This window comes from Phyllostomus discolor, chromosome 3 (genome assembly GCF_004126475.2).
Source record: "Phyllostomus discolor isolate MPI-MPIP mPhyDis1 chromosome 3, mPhyDis1.pri.v3, whole genome shotgun sequence".
NCBI lineage: Eukaryota > Metazoa > Chordata > Mammalia > Chiroptera > Phyllostomidae > Phyllostomus > Phyllostomus discolor.
The window spans coordinates 196,768,984-196,787,669 of record NC_040905.2 but is presented as its reverse complement, the minus strand read 5'-3'; the positions used below and the strand labels follow the sequence as shown (position 1 = coordinate 196,787,669).

Here is an 18,686-nt window from a genome sequence, read left to right as displayed (position 1 = left end):
CTCTAAAGAGCAGAAGAGCATCATGATTGAAAGAGCACAAGCTTGGGCTTGGATTTAAGTCCTAACTCGAACATTTACTCACTATGTGACCTTGGGTTTAATTCATCAACACCTTGGTCTCCATTTTTATAAAATGAAAATATTTTAGCTCACAGCACTCTTTTGAGTATTGCTTTACTCAGTAATCACTTACAAATGTTCACCATAATTATTGCTACTTCTGTGTAGAAGTTAACAAATTTTTATTTTAAATGGTCATTAAATTAAAAAATTACATATTCGTATGATTTAACTTTACCAAACATTTATTGAGCATCTGTTATATTGAAAACACTGTTTAAGCTTTATTAAAAAAGTCATTGAAACACTAAAACTATTGAAAATAATTAAAGAGGTAACTATTCATCAACATTGAAAGATGCTATAATGTACTAAATGAAAAAAGATGATCAAATAGTAGTAATGCTGTAACACTGTTTTGTTTTGTTTTTCCTTAAAGCAAGATTATTTCTTTCTGTTAAATATTTTATTTATATACTTTTTTTGAGAGGGGTAGGGAGGAAAAAAGAGAGAGAATCAATGTGTGGTTACCTCTCACACTCCCCCTACTGGGAACCTGACCCATAACCCAGGTATGTGCCCTGACTAGGAATCCAACCAGCGACCCTTTGGTTTGCAGGCCAGTGCTCAATCCACTGAGCCACACCAGCCAGGGCTAACACTGTTCTTATAAGCACATGTATTCATACATTCACAAAAATATATATGACTGTAAACTGAAATCAACTGATAGTCATCTCTCAGTAGATAAAGAACAATTTTACTTATTTTTTCTTGTATAGTTTTTAACTTTTACACTGTGAATGTTTAACACTATAAAAAATAGGAAAGCTGACAAGACCTTTAGTAACATTATACACAGGTTAGTAGGTAGGCCGTTAGCGTCCTGGATTAGAATTGGAAAGACCTACAGGGCACAGAATACACTATGATCTTCAATTTATGAAGATTAAAAGAGAATGAAGAGTCAATAACATTTACAGTTCATTAAATAAAAGAATCCTTATATTAGAATGTTATAAGGCTAATGTTGCTTCTAATAAATACATATGCTAATTAACTTACCATCTGAAGTAGTGTTTTAAGATAGAAACATTTTTTAAAATTACTGTAAAATTTTTTTTGGCACAGTTAGACATATTTGAGCAGAACATAAAATTATAAAAAAGGTCCTCTTGGTTAAGGATGCAACAGAAAGCAGGGTCATGCTTTCTGTTGCATCCTTAAAATTCTGTTTTAATTTTTTAAAGAACTTCCATACTGGTTTCCATAGTGGAAAGTGATCCCACAAACAGTGCATAAGGGTTCTGTTGTCTCCACACCATCACCAACACTTGTTTGTTGGTGTATTAATGAATTAATGAAAATGAAAACTCACCTGAAAACATTTTTACAAAATCATCAGTAGTCATATGCATCACCACATCTGCCTTGTCAGATGGTTCTCCATATCCGGCATTCCCACTCTTGTTTTTAAGATCAAGAAACCACGTTCCACCATCTTCACCTACACAGAAGATAAAGATAGAGAAATAAGTGCCCAAGAAGGCCTCTTCTTCTTAAACTATGTAACTGCTACAATTAGAATAATTTTACATACTGCTGTTTCCCAGGCTAAAATCCCCAGGTCTCTATCAATTTCAGCAAATACTTATTAAGTACTTATTGTGTCCCAGGCACTGGGCTAGGCTCCAAAGCCTCTGCAATAACATGGTTCTTACATAAGAGGAATTGGAGTCAGGAAATGCCAACTGAAGCTGAGATTTAAAAGTTAAGTATGAATTAGCTAAGTAAAGAACTGAAAAAAGTATAGTAGGACCAGAAGGTAGAAAGAGTGCAAACAGTGGCACCAGACAGGAGCCAAAGCAGTCAAATGAGTACGGTGGGCCATGTACTCACTGACTTCATTCTAAGAGAGATGCTGCGGAAGGAGAATGATGTAGACTTGTATTTTAAATAGATCGTGCTAACAGCAGTGTAAAGAACACATTGGAGGGGGTTAAAAAGGACGCAAAAGACTAGTTAGGAAGGTTGGTGTTGGGTAATTTCGGAATTGAGGGTATATGGCTGGATCAGGATCACGGCAGTGAGGATAGAGAAAAGCAGGCATATTTGAGAAATAATCTCAAAGCGGGACCCATTAGAACTAGGTACCTGATTGAATGTAAAGAGGAAAAGGTGGGGAAGGTACATGAGAATGATTTACTAGTTTTGGGCATGGGGAACCGTAGATACTGGTGTATGGTTTACTGAGAGAGGACTACTAAAGAAGAGCAGCTTTAACGGGTAGTGCCAAAGGCAGCTACTGGGAATGGTGAGTTGCTTTGGACATTTTCCAATTGTGACAGTCAAGTGAATATGTCAAATGAAGTCTGATTAGGCTAGAAATAGATATAAGTAACCACTTCACACGGCCACTGAAGTCATGTGAGGGGTTGGAGTTTCCTGGCGAAAGTCTAGAGTGCTGAGACAGTGACCTGAAGAACATCCTTGAAGGACAAAGGAGAAGCCTCTAACACAGGAGACTGAGAAGGCGCGATTACAGACAGAGAAGGAAAGCAGGGAAAGCTCCTGTCAAAGAGGCCAAGGAAAGGCAGCACTTCTGGAAGGAGTGGTCAGAAGCATCAAATGCTGCACAGGTGTGACCAGAATAAATGTCCACTGGTGACACAGAAGCCACCAAGGCCTTTGGTGAAAACAAATTCAGTGGAATGGAGAAAAATAATACCAGAGCAGAGTGAACTGTAGGTGAAAATAATTTTGGCTTATTGTGTCTTGCTGTGTTTGTTTAAAATACAGAGTAGACTGAACATGTTCAAATACCTTTGGGAAGGAGGTTGCAAGATGAACAGGTGAAAGAGAGGGCATAAGTAATAGTGCAAAGTCCCTGAAGAGGCCAGAGGAGATGGAGTGTAGAACTTTGCTAAAGCATGCTCCGTGGAGTCCCCATAGACTATCAACTGATTTCTCAAAAGAAACCTTACAGGCAAGAAGGGGTGGGAAAGAAGTATTTGAAGTCATGAAAGGCAAAGACCTACATCCAAGATGACTCTGTCCAGCAAAGCTATCATTTAGAATGGATGGGCAGATGAAGTGCTTCCCAGATGAGGTAAAGTTAGAGGAGTTCATCATCACCAAGTCCTTATTATATGAAATGTTAAAGGGACTTATCTAAGAAATAGAAGAAGATCAAAAACTATGAACAGTAAAATGATGACAAACTCACAACTATCAACCGAGCCTAAAAAAAAAAAAAAAGAAAAACAACAAAAACAAAAACTGAGCAAACAACTAGAACAGGAACAGAATCAAAGAAATGGGCATCACATGGGGGGTTTTGAGTGCAGAGGGAGAGGGGAAGAATAGGGGGAAAAGGTACAGGGAATAAGAAGCATAATTGGTAGGCATAAAATAGATGGGGAGAGGTTAAGAACAGTGAAGGAAACAGAGAATTCAAAGAGCTTATGTGTACAACCCATGGACATGAACTGAGGTAGGGGAATGCTGGAGGGTTGGGGGTGCAGGGCAGAGGGAGGATAAAGGGGGAAAATTGGAGAAAATTGTAATAGTATAATCAATAAAATATAATCTAAAAAAATAAACATTAATTAATCATTGATAGGAAAGGGAAAAAAAAAGTGTGCTCCATGGACTGCAGTCCGGTCATCCCTGTCAGAAATGCAGAATGCGGACCTCGCCTCGGACCTGCCTGCTGAATCAGATTCTGCGTTTTAGCATGAATCCAGGTCATTGGTATGAACATTCAAGTTTGAGATACACTGATCTAGAGTTGAATTCTGTTCTGTTGGGAGGGGAAGAAGGGAGGATGATGCCTACAATGGTTAATTTAATATCAGAGGAAAGGAAGCAGAAGCAATTTATCTGTGGGTTTTTATTATCGTCCTGAAAGAGGAGATGGGATTATCCATTGACTCTGGTAGGAAGTAGTGAAGGGAGAGATGGAAGATTTGAGGAACACTGAAGTTTAAAATAGTAACTGAGGAAAATAGGCAGTAACCAGATCACAGAAACAGAATTCTGAAGTGCTGCTCAGGCCCCAGTAGAGGGGCAGTGATGAATTCCTACTGGTACAGATCCACTGGGTGGTGTGATTTTTTTTTTCCATTTCTCTAGCAAGATTTAGCAGTCTGGGTGCAACTGTGGGTCAGTCAGATAGTTTGATTCAGCCAGGACTAGGGTGTTGGCAGGTGGTAATATCAGCACAAAAGATCCAGAAAAGGAAGTAAAAACAGGAAGGTGCAGATAGATGAAGATTATTAAAATACAGGAGACAAAGGATAAAAGAACTGATAATGTCAAAGTCTTCCTACAATGGGAATGAGGTAGCCAGTTCTTAAAACTGTCATTAAGGTGTGTTAATGCTATATTAAGAATATTGAGATATTTTAAAAAGCTGACTACATTCAGACTGACTGGAAAAATCTCAAAGATAAAAATGGTAAAGTGTCCATGGTGGATGATAAATTACAATATTATACTACTGTTACACTGGAAGTATTTGTAATGCAGCTTTATATGTGTCCATAAGTCCAAATCAGTAGCTATTTGTTATTCTGAAATGTCTGCATTCTACGGTAAGGGTTCTGCATATAGCCAACCAGCCAGGTGATTATAACTGGAGGCTGATTTTCTTCCAAGGGAAATATCCTACTTTCATAAAAGACTCAGATAACCACATGTATCCTTACCTGAGAGTTCAAACTTATAGACTGCTTGAATGGCTTTCACAATGTCATCACTGAGCGAGTTCTTAACAGCTCTAAATGTTTCTTCCACAGCTCCCGAACGTGATTTTGACTGCGGCTTTTCTTCTTTCACTTGTGGAGCAGCACCTGTAAAATATCGATGAAGATGGCTTTAAAGCCTAGGCCAGGGGTGTCAAACTCATTTTAACCAGGCGCCACATCAGCCTTGCAATTGCCTTCAGAGGGTTGAATGTAACTTTAGGACTGTATACATGTAGCTACTCCTTAACTAGGGGCAAGAAGCTCAGCGCTGCCACTGGGTAGAAACAAGGTGCAGGGCCCGATAAAACAAGGGGGAGGGCTGGATTCGGCCCACAAGCCTTGTGTTTGCCACCTGTGGCTTAGGCAATATAAGGCCACACATAGAACTAACTGACAGAATAGACTTGCTACCAATGAAACCTGTTTGTCCAAAATGACTTTAAATATATTCAGTGGTATCTAAATGCATAAACTGAACTAATGGAATAACAATCAAACATGTCAATTATGATTATAAATGTAAATTGTTTATATTCTCCAAGAAAAGGCTGATTCTCAGACTAGGCTTAAAAAAAGCAAACCACTACTAAACTATACAATGTTTATAATAAATGGACCTAAACAAACTATTGGAGCTTTAGGGGTGATAACTAATCACTCTTAACCATCCACTGTGAGTTCTAAAATCAAGTAAGAAGACGCCAGAGTCAGAAAGAAGGAAGTATTGACTGTATCACCATTCGATGTCTCCTGTGTAATCAGCAGAGCCAAGCTGGAGATAACAGGCAGTAGACTACAACTATGTAAGCTTTAATGGGAAAGATACATTTAGAGCATTTCAATTACTCTTAAAAAAAAAAAAAAGAAAAAGGACATAGCTAGCAACCCTGACATAGCCTCTCCTGACTTCACACTAAATAAACATAAAAATATTAAAACAACAACAACAAAAAAGACAAATACTAAATATTGCCAAGGCAGACATAGGATCTGCTGTCAGAGTCTAGGAAGAAAGGTCATGGCCATTGAACAACAGAAGACAACCTGTTGCTATGACTCTGCTCCCTGTGGAATAATGCCCACAGGGGAGAGAAGAGGCTGAGCATAGCAGCCACACAGTCAGTTCATACAATGACAACTCCTCAATATAAATTAATAAATTGAAATACTGGGGGAGGATATGCTAATTTAAAGGACTTGAAGTATTCAGGAGTTAGGAAAGAAATTTAAGTTTACTGCTTAAGGGTGTGGGCTTTGGAACTGAAGAAAGAAGAAATTAAATCCTGGCTCTGCCACCTGACAGCTATGTGATCTCAGATGTAAGATGAGAGTCATACCTGTCTTGTAGGGACATATGTATTAACGAGACAATGCATGCAAAGTATGTAGTACAGGGTTTGGCACACAATAGGTGCCCAATAAACATGTTGAAAAACAAATTAAATATATGTGATCAATGAGTGGTTCTTATTATTTAAATTTGGAATTTAAAATAAGCTCAGTTCATGTACATCTTCCTCCAAAAAATAGATCCAATCTTTGACTGCTAGGCAAAACTCCAGATTTTGGACTTGCTTCTATTAGAGGGCCAGTCTCTATTAGACTTTGATAAGCTAACTCATTTCTACCATTCCATAAATGCCTTCTGAGTATTCTGATATATCCATGTGGCAACCAAATGAAAATCTCTTTTTTAAAGTGAAAAAAATTAAATTTTAAAAAGATCTATCTCTGGGTGGTAAGATTTTGAATATTTTCTTTCCTTTCTTTATTACAAAAGAAAAGTTTCCTAAGTAACTTTTTAAACTACCTCCAACAATCTGGAGAAAGAACAGATAAGATAGAAAGGATTAAGATTAAGCCAGAAAGGTTCAGCATGAAAATGCATTGCAGTAAGGTTCTATAATTTTGCTAAATATATAAACAAAATTTGTTCCTAAATTTTCTAGAAAACATCTAAAGAATTCATGATCACTTAGGAGATCCAGTGTCCATTATCTAAAAATAAATTAAGGGCCCAAAAGAAGAACAACTATTCTTGTTAATAAACCATGAGAGAAACTCTTCTCATGGGTATTCGTTAAAGAGTGCTTCATCTGCCTGGCTGGTTTGGCTCAGTGGATTGAGTGTTGGCCTGTGAACCAAAGGGTTGCTGGTTCAATTCCTAGTCAGGGTACATGCCTGGGTTGCAGGCCAGATCCCCAGTAGGGGACACTGAAAAGTGACCACACACTGATGTTTCTCTCCCTCTCTTTCTTCCTCCCTTCCCCTCTCTAAAAATAGTCTTTTAAAAGAGGAGAGTGCTTCATCTGACATCTTTCAGTAAGCTGGTGGCATAAGGCCAGAACACAAAGATTACCACGTAAACTCTGGACCAACTCAAAGGTGCTACGGTTTTTGAGTTATAAAAACAAAAAAAAGTAAAATCAAAACCTCCTTTGAAGTTAATTTCTCCCATAAAGTAGTCACACAGCACAAACTCTGAATGGTATTAGGTATACTTTGATATGACACATTTTTCCTCAAAATAAAATAACACAACAATACAAAATACCTAAAGTACCTAAAGATAGTGCCATGGAAAAAAATAAAACCTTAAAAAGGGTTGAGCTTTTTTTTCAGACTTTTAAAAATTAAATCAAAAGACTATATTATGAACTTTTTACTGGTAGAAAAAAAGACAATCTTCTTTGCTAGAACCAAGACTTCACATTCCTTGTCTAGTTTAAATCACAAAATTATTTAAAAGCAGAAGACACAAATGTTTAATTCTATATTTTGGAAAAAACACTTAAGTATCTTTATTTTCCTACATAAAATATGGTCTATATCTTACCATGGGATTTCGTTTTCTGGGTAATTGTATCTGGGAATTCATCTAAGAAGAAATCTGGTAACAAAGGATGGCCTGAAAAAAATGACCCCCAAAATAATCAGGTTATTGTAACAACTTCAATATATTAAGATTTTAACACTTATTTAATAAACATTATATCTGTTTTTATTTAAATAATCATTCTGGTGTGATGGAAAGACCCCCAGGAGAATTGTTAAACTGACAATTCCAAGGGCCTTTGCGCTCTTATCTGTCCATGCAACTCTTATGTCTTACATCCCTCCAAGGTGCTTAGGACTCATTTCCTACCTGACCCCCAAAGAGAAGGGGATTCCTCATTAAGAAGGACTTGTTCCCCATTTCTGTCTCTGTCTGTTCCCCCCTCTCAGAAGATTAAAAAAAAACTGAAAGACAGGGGTGCATTGAGTTCGTTATAGCCTAACACTTATCATAGTACCTAATCATACTAAGTTCTCAACACTTGATAGGGTTTTTAATTTAAATCAAATTTAAAATCTTATGCATAAAGATGCTATGTGTTTAGTACCTAAAGTGATAATTACACTGGACCCAGGACCCAAAAGACCTGGGTCTGGTCCAGGTTCTCCCTCTGACTAGCTGACTACCTTTAGACTGAGGCTCAATCTCTTCGAACATGTTTGTCTACTTGAAATAGTAACTACTGAATACTGTGATTATAGCATACGCCAGGCACTGTGCCAAGCACATTATACACATTGCTGCATTTAGTTTTGACAAAAATCCTAAATGGAAGGTAACGTTTCCGTAGTTTTACCAGTAAGGAAAGGGAAGCTCAGAGAAACTGGCTAACACACGTAAAGTGCAGCGGAACTGGAATCTGAACCTGAGTTATCTCCTCCCAGACCCCATGTTCTTAATCATGACACAATATTGCTTCCCTCACAGGACTGCTGTGAGGTTAACTAGACAGTGTATATAAAAATGCTTTGTAAAACTGTAAGGAGCTATTTAATTCAATTCAGTTCAAACTCAGAGACAGGGATGATACAAATATAAATGGTTAACCTAATAAATAATATTTCAAACATACATTAGCCCAAATAAAGACTACATGTCCATTATTTGGTATATATTACCTTATACATATAGTAAAATGCATTATCATCACCATCATCATCTGTAATTTCAGAGAGAAAGAATGATTTTTGAATAAGGGGAACTACTGAGAACTTCTCACATCATGCCCTTGTACATCAGACTGGCCCTGCTCACTCACCTTCGCCATCTACCTGTAAGCTACTCTAGGAAACAAACATTTAGAAAATGCCCATCATCTTAAGAAGCTTTTGTGAAAAACCCACTGCTGTGTCTTCTGTTACCATGTCCTTGAGTAAAATCTTTAGTCTGTGATTTTAAAAACTAATCTTCATTTCTGGTTTCAAGATTTGGAAATGCCTGAGAGGTGATGGGACCTTCTGCATCTGTTTACCACTTTAAAAGCCCCCAGCTCACCTCTGTTTTCCTTTCTTCTCTAAGGGGTGCTGGGATGGGGTTTTCCCCCTTACTGGGAGGACAGCTTTCAAAAGAGCATATTATTTTATAATCACATAAACATACACACAAAAGAGATTTGTGCTCCTTGCAAAAAATGTGAAAAAACACATCATTATTTTTAAAAACAATAAGCATTACCTGGTTTAATTGCATAGGCATCAAAATTTTTTATTCCTTCTTCTTTTAAGATATTTTCATCAATAATAAAGTTGCCAGTAAAAGTTTTAGGCTTTTTGAAAATGGAATATGCAGCATCTGCAATGATGTCAACTTTTCTACATTGGCTTTCAATACCGGATCCTCCTAGCATATCCATAGCGGCAGTGTGTATGGCTGTAAAGAAAACACACACATCCATAACTCCAAATCAAGTAACGGGACTATGGAAGTAACAAGCAAGATGGCTAGTCCCTTTGTTTCTCAGGTAGTGAAAACAAGATCAAAGCTTAAAGCACTTGCTCAATGTTCTGTTGACATAACAGGGTAGAAGACACATTTTCCTTGCTCTACACAATGGTGCCTTACACAGAACTCCTTCATGAGGCTCACAGCAAAATTCAATTAGACTTTTCTGATTTAGAATACTTAAGAATTTGCATAGCATTCTTCAGAGTCAAGAAAGCCAGTAAGATATAATAGAAAGCACAATGACCTGTAAGTCAGATGACTGAGATTTTTATGTCAACCATGCCATGATTTTTTGGAAAACCACGTTAGCATCTTTCAGTCTCAGTTTCCTGTTTCTAAACTATGGAGCTCCTTTCTTAAGTTTATTGCCTCTCTTTCCTCTCTTCTACAATATCAATATAGAGGCTTTTTCTTTTTCATCACTGTAGGCCCAGTGCCTAAAACAACGACAAACACACCACACGAACTCAATAAGTAGAGGTTAACAACTGGATCCATCATAACATGAAATTCACTGATGACTTTTGGAAAAGAACATACATGATCTGTAGTGAAAGCTGATGTAGCTCAGATCGTAAGAATCCTGAAGGTGACCCTAAAACTTGAGTCTTATTAAGGAATAACTGGGAAAGTATCTAGTAGCTTCAGATTAAGTCTCCTGATTACAGCTTGCTCAAAACAGTAACATGAGTCTTAAAATCAATGGGAGACTTCCTTTCACATAAACATACGCGTTGCATATCAGGTTTAAAACATCAGCATTGCCTTTGAGTCCTTCTTCTCTGGGGAGAGCGCTTATCTCACCTCTTTAACACCTGCCAGCCCCTGCCAAGCACACATATATTCTTCTGTTCACTCACTGAGTAAACCAAAGGTAGCACTCATTATAAAGTGTACCACTAAGAAAAAAAACCCTTAAACTATGATATATCGTCAATTCTAAGGGAATCCTGATATCAAAGATGTGAAAGTGTAAAGCATGGGCATCTCAGAATCAATGAAATATGGTATAAACTGCCATGAGAAAACAGAAACTAGGTCCTTTGAAAAACAAGTATGCTAGTTTTGGTTTTTAGCAACAGAGAAGTTTCTGTCACCTTGTCACCTTGGCCTCCCTGGTTAGCTGAGCTCTCACATCAATTTGCAATGTGGTCCACATGACAGAGGACTGAAACTGTTCTGAGAGGGTATTGTTATCTTCCTCTCTGCTGCCAGGACTGAGATCAGTAGCTGTCATTTATTCCCAGACTCCTCACCCCAACCCACAGGACATCTACCCCAAAGTTGACCTCCCTCCTCTATACACTTGTTCTGACCAGCCAAGAGGTAAGAGGCCGCCGGCATTTTGAATAGCAGCTCTCATCCCTCCTCTCTGCCCTACCCTCCATTTCAGCAGGAACTATGAAATGGATTTTATAAAAAGAAAAAAATTATATTTTTGAAGGTAACCTAGCTGGGGGCCTGAGAGCCTCATTGTTGTGAAATTACTAGAAGCCTGCACACTGATCTGCGATCAGTGTGATCAGCTAAATTCAGTGGGGTCAAAAGTCTAGGCCCAGAGGGGTAATGTAGCTGGTGTAGAGAAGGCATTCAGAGCCAGAGAGGACAAACAGACTGGAACCTGCTTTGATTGATGATAATATATGTTACACTGTATCCATCCCATTAAGTGCAATAAATCTCCTTTTCCTTAAAGGGCAGTAATGTTGAGAGATTACTTCAGGTTCCAGTAGGCAGAGACAGAAAGCCACTGTACACAGTCTCGGAAGAGGAATCTTACTTGTTTGAATAGAGATTCAAACTGTTTGAATAGAGATTCTAGCTGTTTGAACAAACAGCTAGAGGGCTAGACACCCTCTCAAATCCATTTTCATTGCCTTGGTCATAAATAATGCCATTATCTTAGCTAACTTTCCTGCCTCCTCTCTCCACAGTCTTACAAGCCATCCTATATTCAGATTCCAGACTACACTTCTTAAACTTCATCAACAATCCGATCACTTCACTGCTCCTGTGTTCCCTATACTTACTATTGCTCTCCTGCTTCAAAATTCTAAAGTAGTTCTCTACTGAATGTAGGCTAAAATTCAAACTCCTAAACCTGGCAATCAAAACCTGGGACTTAGCTCATCCATCTTCCCTCACCGCTTCAAACCCACCCAATATTCCAGTCAATCCGAACTACTTGCAGTTGCTCAAGTTCTGTGGAATATAGAGAGCCTACACCCTATCACGCAGACACCAGGTCAAACTCCTTGTAGTTCCACCAAACATCTTCCCATACTATAGCCTTTCTTGTTCCTTCCCTCTGCCTGGAATGTTGTTCCCTCTGCCAGGAACATCTTGCCCAGTTCTTCTAATTCCAACATCCCCTTAAGGTCTCATTTCAATTGTTTGCCTCTGTTAGGAAATCTCCTTTCCTGACCTACAGCTTGAGACACAACACTCCTGTTATGTTTCAAAAGTATCAAGTACAAGCACATGGCATAATGAATTACGCCATGTATCACAAGGAATATGACTGTAGATTGAATTTACTGTGCCAATAAATCTAGAACCCAAATAATACCAACGGTTCCAAGATGTCTAGTAAAACTTCTAAAATGAACATCTCAAAGCTAAAGTAAAGATCTTGGCAGTGAGATGACTTCTGTCCATCCTGATACTGTCCTCCACATTCCCTCTCATGTAATGTCCTCCTCCTTTCTTATGTAAGCTTTGTTCAGAATGTCTATTTTGAAGCTAGGCAGAAGACATGCATTTATTCATTCATCAAATATTTATTGAGTAGCTATAATGACCATAATAAAATAAACACACATTGTCTTTACTTTCAAGCTTTCATTCTCACAAGACGTTACACTCTAGTTAAAAAATTAATAATTTACTTACAAATACTGTAAGTGATATGAAGAATACGTGCATACTACTATACTAAATCCAACATCAGGCCCCATCTTATAAAAACTATCAGCAATATTTGACACAGTTGATCATTCTCCCTTGAAACACTTTCTTCAATTGGCTCAGGATATCATACTCCAGTTTCTTTCTACCCTGCTCTCCTATGTTGGGTCTCTCTCTTCTTCCCAACTTCTTACTGGTTAGTGGTCCTCTCCCTTCCTCTGTTTTCTCCCTAGATAATACCACCTAGACTTGTGGCTTTATATACGATTTATATGCTGATAACCCACAAATTCCAGTACCCTCTGGACCTCTCTCCTGACTGCCATAATTGCAAACTCAGCTGCCTGGGGACCACCTCCACATGGATACTCAAACACGATGCCCCAACTGAACTCCAAACCTTGCTCTCCAACCTGTTCTACCTGAAGCTTTCCCCAGCTCAGCTGATGCCAACTCCATTGTTCCAGTTACCAAAGCCAAAAATCTTGAGAGTTGTCCTCGACTCTTCTTTCTTTCCTACGTCCCACAACTAATCTGCCAGCAGATATTGTCAATTCTAGCATCAAAATAAATTAGAATCTGACCACTCTCCCCACCTTTACTGCTATCACCCAGTCACATCTGCCACCCATCAGTGTCTAGGTTACTGCAACAGCCTCTGAACTGGTCTCCCTGTTTCTCCCTTTGCCCCCTAAGACAGAGTAGCCAGAGATGCTTTCCCAAATTTATGCTTGATCAGGTCCCTCCTGGGCTCAAAACCCTGCAAAAGTTCCTCATTTCACTCAGAGTAAAAACTCAAGTCTTTGCAAGGACCTATAACATCTGGCGCCATGTCCTCACTGGCATCATCTCTTCATCTCCTACTCCCTTCTCTCACTCCAGCCACACTGGCCTGCTCCCTGCTCTCCCATGATGCCATGATGCATGCTCACTTCATAGGACTTTTACCCTGGCTATTTCCTCTGCCTTCACTGTTTTTCCCTCAGATAACTCATGGCTAACACATTCCCAAGGCTAATCACCTCCTTCAAGTTCATGCTCAAATGTCACCTTCTCAAATTGCAACCTACTCTCCCTACCTCCAAATCCCCCTTACCTTGTCTACTTTTTAGCATTACTGTATATTTTATTTTTCATGATGTTAATTATCTATTGTGTCTTTCCTAATTAGACTGGAAGTTCCTTAAGGACAGAGAATCTTGTCTGTTTTGTTCTATGATGTATCTGAAGCAACTAGAACAGGTGCCCAATAAATATTTGTTGTATGAATAAAATCTAAAATCTTTAGAGTAGACCAGGCTTCTTTCAATTTGGTTACCCCAGGATCCCAAAAACCTAAAGATTCAGGAAGTAGATGCAGGGAGGGAAGGGTAAAGTACAACGCAAACAGTTTTTCATCTCCCACACTAAATGGTAAGCCTTTTGAGGGTAAGGACTGCATCACATCCACCTTAATACCCCCTAATGCCTTGTACACAGTAGATGATAAATTGTCTGTTAAATATGTAATGAATGAATAGTAGAGAGAACTATGCCTGGAATATAAAAATGTTTGCCAGATGAATGAAAAGACAGTAACAAGCAACATAACAGAGGTACAAGAATATTATGTTAGGACTTTGGTTGTCTCAGAGTCCTTCCTTTCTGCCTGCCTGACTTTCACTATCTATTAACTTTAGTAACAGCAATGTTTGACGTGGGAGCAGGAGGTTGAGAAGGAAAGGAAGTTGAAAAAGGTCACAGTAAAGTATGAGCTTTTAAAGTCTTTGACGGTGATTTACACTAAGTAACATTGTTTACCAACATGACTAAGAATACATAATATATATACTAACAATTTCATTTATGTATAATATTTACATATGAAACAATACTGACTCTTACTATGTGTAATACTCTAATATTTTCTATTTTATTCCATTAGAAATAAAACAACAAAAAATTGTATAGCCATTTGCTGCCTACTAAATCAATTAATTCCATAAGCCACTAAATTGATTTCATGGCTCACTAAATCAATTTCATGACTCACCAATGAGTCTTAGCATATGGTTTGAAAAATATTGTAGAAACTCTTTTTCACTCTTACCTTTTACCCCATTGCAAAGAATAATCCTCTCCAGAAAATCTTAAAAGAATTGTGTCTGATACAGAAACATAAGAGAAACAAAGAAGCAATAAAAAATGGTTCTGATCCCAGACTGGACCAGGAAATAAAGGAACCTTGGTCAAATTACAGAAGAAAGGAATCAATTTTAACAATTGACTCCTGGAGTCCTTAGAAGAAAAGAAAGATGGAGACTAGAGAGCTGGCTGCAACAGTTAAATTTCCTAAGAGTCGCATCGGCAACATGCCCCAGTGCTCCACATTGTCCTACCCGCAGCCCAGCAGCCCCTTATTTCCTCGGCTTCAATACCGGCCCATTAGACCTCTCACTACTGCCTGGAGCTGAGGAAATCCCTTCACCCAACACACAGCAGATGGGAAGCGCAGATGAAAAGAAATCCCTCATCTGTTCCTAAGCTAGAATTCTGGATACATTTCACATTGCCATATGTGGCACTTCAGTTCAATAGTACCCACAAAGCTACAGTACTTCATAAAAATACTGGATTAAATGTACTTTTAATGGGCAACTCCTACCAACCTAGTCATCTACTATGTGAAAATGCCAAAGAAGTATCCCCAGGAACCTGCACAGTGTCTGCCACATGGTAACTGTCTAGTAGGTATTTACAGAGTGATGAAAATATATAAAATAATGCCAGAAGGAAAAAGAATGGGAATAAACAATGTAAAGGCCCCTAGTGAATACAGGAATATGTTAAATGAACCAGTGGAAAGAATCAAGAAAAATCATGCCCTGGCTGGATAGCTCACTTGGTTGGAGCATGACCCTGATATGACAAGGTTGTGGGTTCAGTTCCCAAACAGGGCACACACTAGAAGCAACAAATGAATGCATGAATGGGTAGAACAACAAATTGCTGTTTCTCTCTCTCTTTCTTTCTCCTGCTCTCCCTAAAATCGATAAAGAAAAAAAAAAGAAAAAAGAAAACCAGAATGTTAGAAATTCTGTAAGATTAAATGACCTGGTTTTTCAAGAAATAAGTGGCAAAGAAATAAAGAAAAAGAGGGTAACTGCTAAAGATTAAAAAACATTTAAGAGACATAGCACATAAATAAAATGTGTGGAACTTGTTTAGACCCTGATTTGAACAGACTCACTGCAAGGAAAACATTTGAAACACCTGAGGAAACTAGAGCACTGATATGATATTTGATGATATTAAAGTACTATATAGTTCATGAATTTTAGCTATGATAATGATTTTATGGGTTTCTTTTTTAAAAAGAGGCCTTATATTTTAAAGATGCATACTAAAGTATATATAGGTTAAATGGCAGTGTAACTTAGACTGGCTTTAAAGTAATCTAGTGGGGCACAGGTGGGGATGGATGAAGGGGATGGAGGCACGTGGGCTGGCGAATCCAGACTGGCCATGTGTTAAAAGTGTTGAAGCTGAATAATACATGAGGTAGTGCTGTGCTCTCCACTTGTGTACATCTGTATATACGTTTGAAATTTTCCATAATTCAGGATCTAAATAATAGGTAATAAGAGCCTTACAGATTAATTATAACTGCTAATTTTTAACAAGTTTATTTTTTATTTTTTTTAAGATTTTATTTGTTTTTAGAAAGAGGGAAAGGGAGAGAGAAAAAGAAACATCAGTGTGAGAGGGAAACAACAATTGGTTGCCTCTCATATGCACCCTAACTGGGGACTGAACAAACAGGCTGAGACACATAAGATACAAAAGAGGAAACAGAAGGAAGAAACATGGAATACCACCAAACAAACTCAAGAGGCAGAAACACAGAGGAAAAGAACCAATGTAGGCACAGAGCTACCAGAAAACAAAGAACAAAATGACTATAGGAAACCCTCATACATCAGTACTTACCCTAAATGTAAATGCACTGAATCTACCAATAGAGAGGCACAGAGCAGGAGATTAAATAAAAAAATAAAACCCAACCATACACTGCTTTCCAGAGACACATCTGTGAAAGGGTGGAAAATAATTCTCCAAGTAAATAACACACACAGAAAAGCAGGTGTAGCCATACTTATATGACAAAATAGATTTAAAAATAACAAATGTAACAAGAAACAAAGATGGATATTTTATAATGATAAAATGGGCACTCCATCAAGAAGACATAACACCTCTTAATCTATATGCACCCATTCAGGGAGCACCAAAATATATAAAGCAATTACTCATAGAGCTAAAGGAAGAAACAGACCAAAACACAATTAAGGTTGGGGACCTTAATACTACACTGAGAGCTCCAGATAAATTACCCAAACAGAAAATCAATAAAGAAGTATCAGCCTTAAATGGTACATTATACCGAATGGACATAACTGACATGTATAGAACCTTTCATCCCAGAACATCAATTATACACTCTTGTCTAGTGCATATGGAACATTCTCAAGGGTAGACCATATGTGGGGTCACAAAACTAGCCTTAAAAAATTCAAGAAGGCTGAAATTATACCAAGCATAATCTCTGACCACAAGGCCTTGAAATTAGAAATCAACTGCAAAAAGGAAGTAAAGAACCCCATGCATACTGTGGAGATTAAACAACGTACTACTAAAAAATGATTGTGTCAATGAAGAAATAAAAGGTGAGATCAGAAGATCTATAGAGAGATATGAAAATGAAAATACAACATATCAAAACCTCTGGATGCAGTGAAAGCAGTAATAAGGGGGAAGTTTATATCATTGCAGGCCTATTTCAAGAAACAAGAGAAATCCCAAGAAACAACCTAACATTACATCTTAAAGAACTAGAAAAAGAACAAAAGCAACCCAAAGTCAAAAGAAATAACAACTAGAGCAGAACTGAATGAAATGGAGAACACGAAGACTATACAAAAAATTAACACAACAAAGAGCTGCTTCCTTGAAAAGATTAGTAAAATTGATAACCCCCTGGTTAGACTAAGGAAAAAAGAGAAAAGACACATGTAAACAAAACCAAAAATGAAAAAGGAGAAGTTACCACAGACACCACAGAGATACAAAGGATCGTACTAGAATACAATGAAAGACTATATGCCACCAAATTCTATAAGATAGAAGAAATGGATAAGTCCTTAGAAATATATAACCTTCCTAGAGTAAACCGTGAAGAATTGGAAAATCTAAATAGACCAATCAGCAGTGAGGAAATCAAAGCTACCATCAAAATCCTTCCAAAACGTAGAAGTCCAGGACCAGACGGCTTCGCCAGTGAATTCTACCAAATATTCAAAGAAGAATTAAAACCTATCACTCTCAAACCCCTTGAAAAAACTGAAGAAGAGGCAGTACTTCCTAACACATTTTATGAGGCCAACATAACCCTGATACCAAAACTTTCAAGGACAACACACAAAAAGAAAACTACAGACCAATATGTATGATGAATACAGATGTAAAGATCTGAAACAAAATACTAGCAAATCAAATACAACTATACATCAAAAAAAATTATATATCACGATCAAGCAGGGTTTATTCCAAGGCAAGAAAGATGGTTTAACACATGCAAATCAATCAATGTAATATACCACATTAACAAAAGCATAAAAATCATATGATCTTATCAATAAATGCAGAAAAACATTTGATAAAATAAAACATCTATTAACAATTAAAACACTCCATAAAACAGGAATAGAAGGAAAGTACCTCAATATAATAAAGGCCTTATATGACAAACCCTCAACTAATATCATATTCAATGATGAAAGACTGAAAGCTCTTCCTCTAAAATCAGGAACAAGACAAGGAGGCCCACTCTCGCCACTCTTATTTAACATAGTTCTGGAAGTCTTAGCCAGAGTAATAAGGCAAGAAAAGAAATAAAAGGAACCAAATTGGAAAGGAAGAGGTGTCACTTTTCTCAGAAAACATGATTCTGTACATAGAAAACCCTAAAGACTCCACTAAAAAACTATTAGAAACAATAAACAAATAAAGTTGCAGGATACAAAATTAACGTACAAAAATCCACTGCTATTAGTATACAAGAATATACTAATAATAAAACTTCAGAAATAAAATTTAAAAAATCCTTTTGCAATTGCAACCAAAAAAAAAAAAACCCACCTATGAACAAATTT

General features: G+C 37.6%; 1 protein-coding gene across 2 annotated transcripts in view; it reads right to left on the bottom strand.

Moving 5' to 3' along the window:
* Positions 1-18,686, bottom strand: part of HSDL2 (hydroxysteroid dehydrogenase like 2) — a 60,120-nt gene that overhangs the window by 16,119 nt on the left and 25,315 nt on the right. For both annotated transcript variants that reach the window (XR_004902305.1, XM_028524475.2), the window contains exons 7-10: positions 9,319-9,513; positions 7,645-7,716; positions 4,770-4,913; positions 1,439-1,567 (exon numbers count right to left, since the gene is read on the bottom strand). Coding sequence is in view for 1 of the 2 variants with exons in the window: in XM_028524475.2 (XP_028380276.1) it covers positions 1,439-1,567; positions 4,770-4,913; positions 7,645-7,716; positions 9,319-9,513 (540 nt within the window). In the remaining variant the exon portion in view is untranslated. The remainder of the gene's footprint in view (positions 1-1,438; positions 1,568-4,769; positions 4,914-7,644; positions 7,717-9,318; positions 9,514-18,686) is intronic.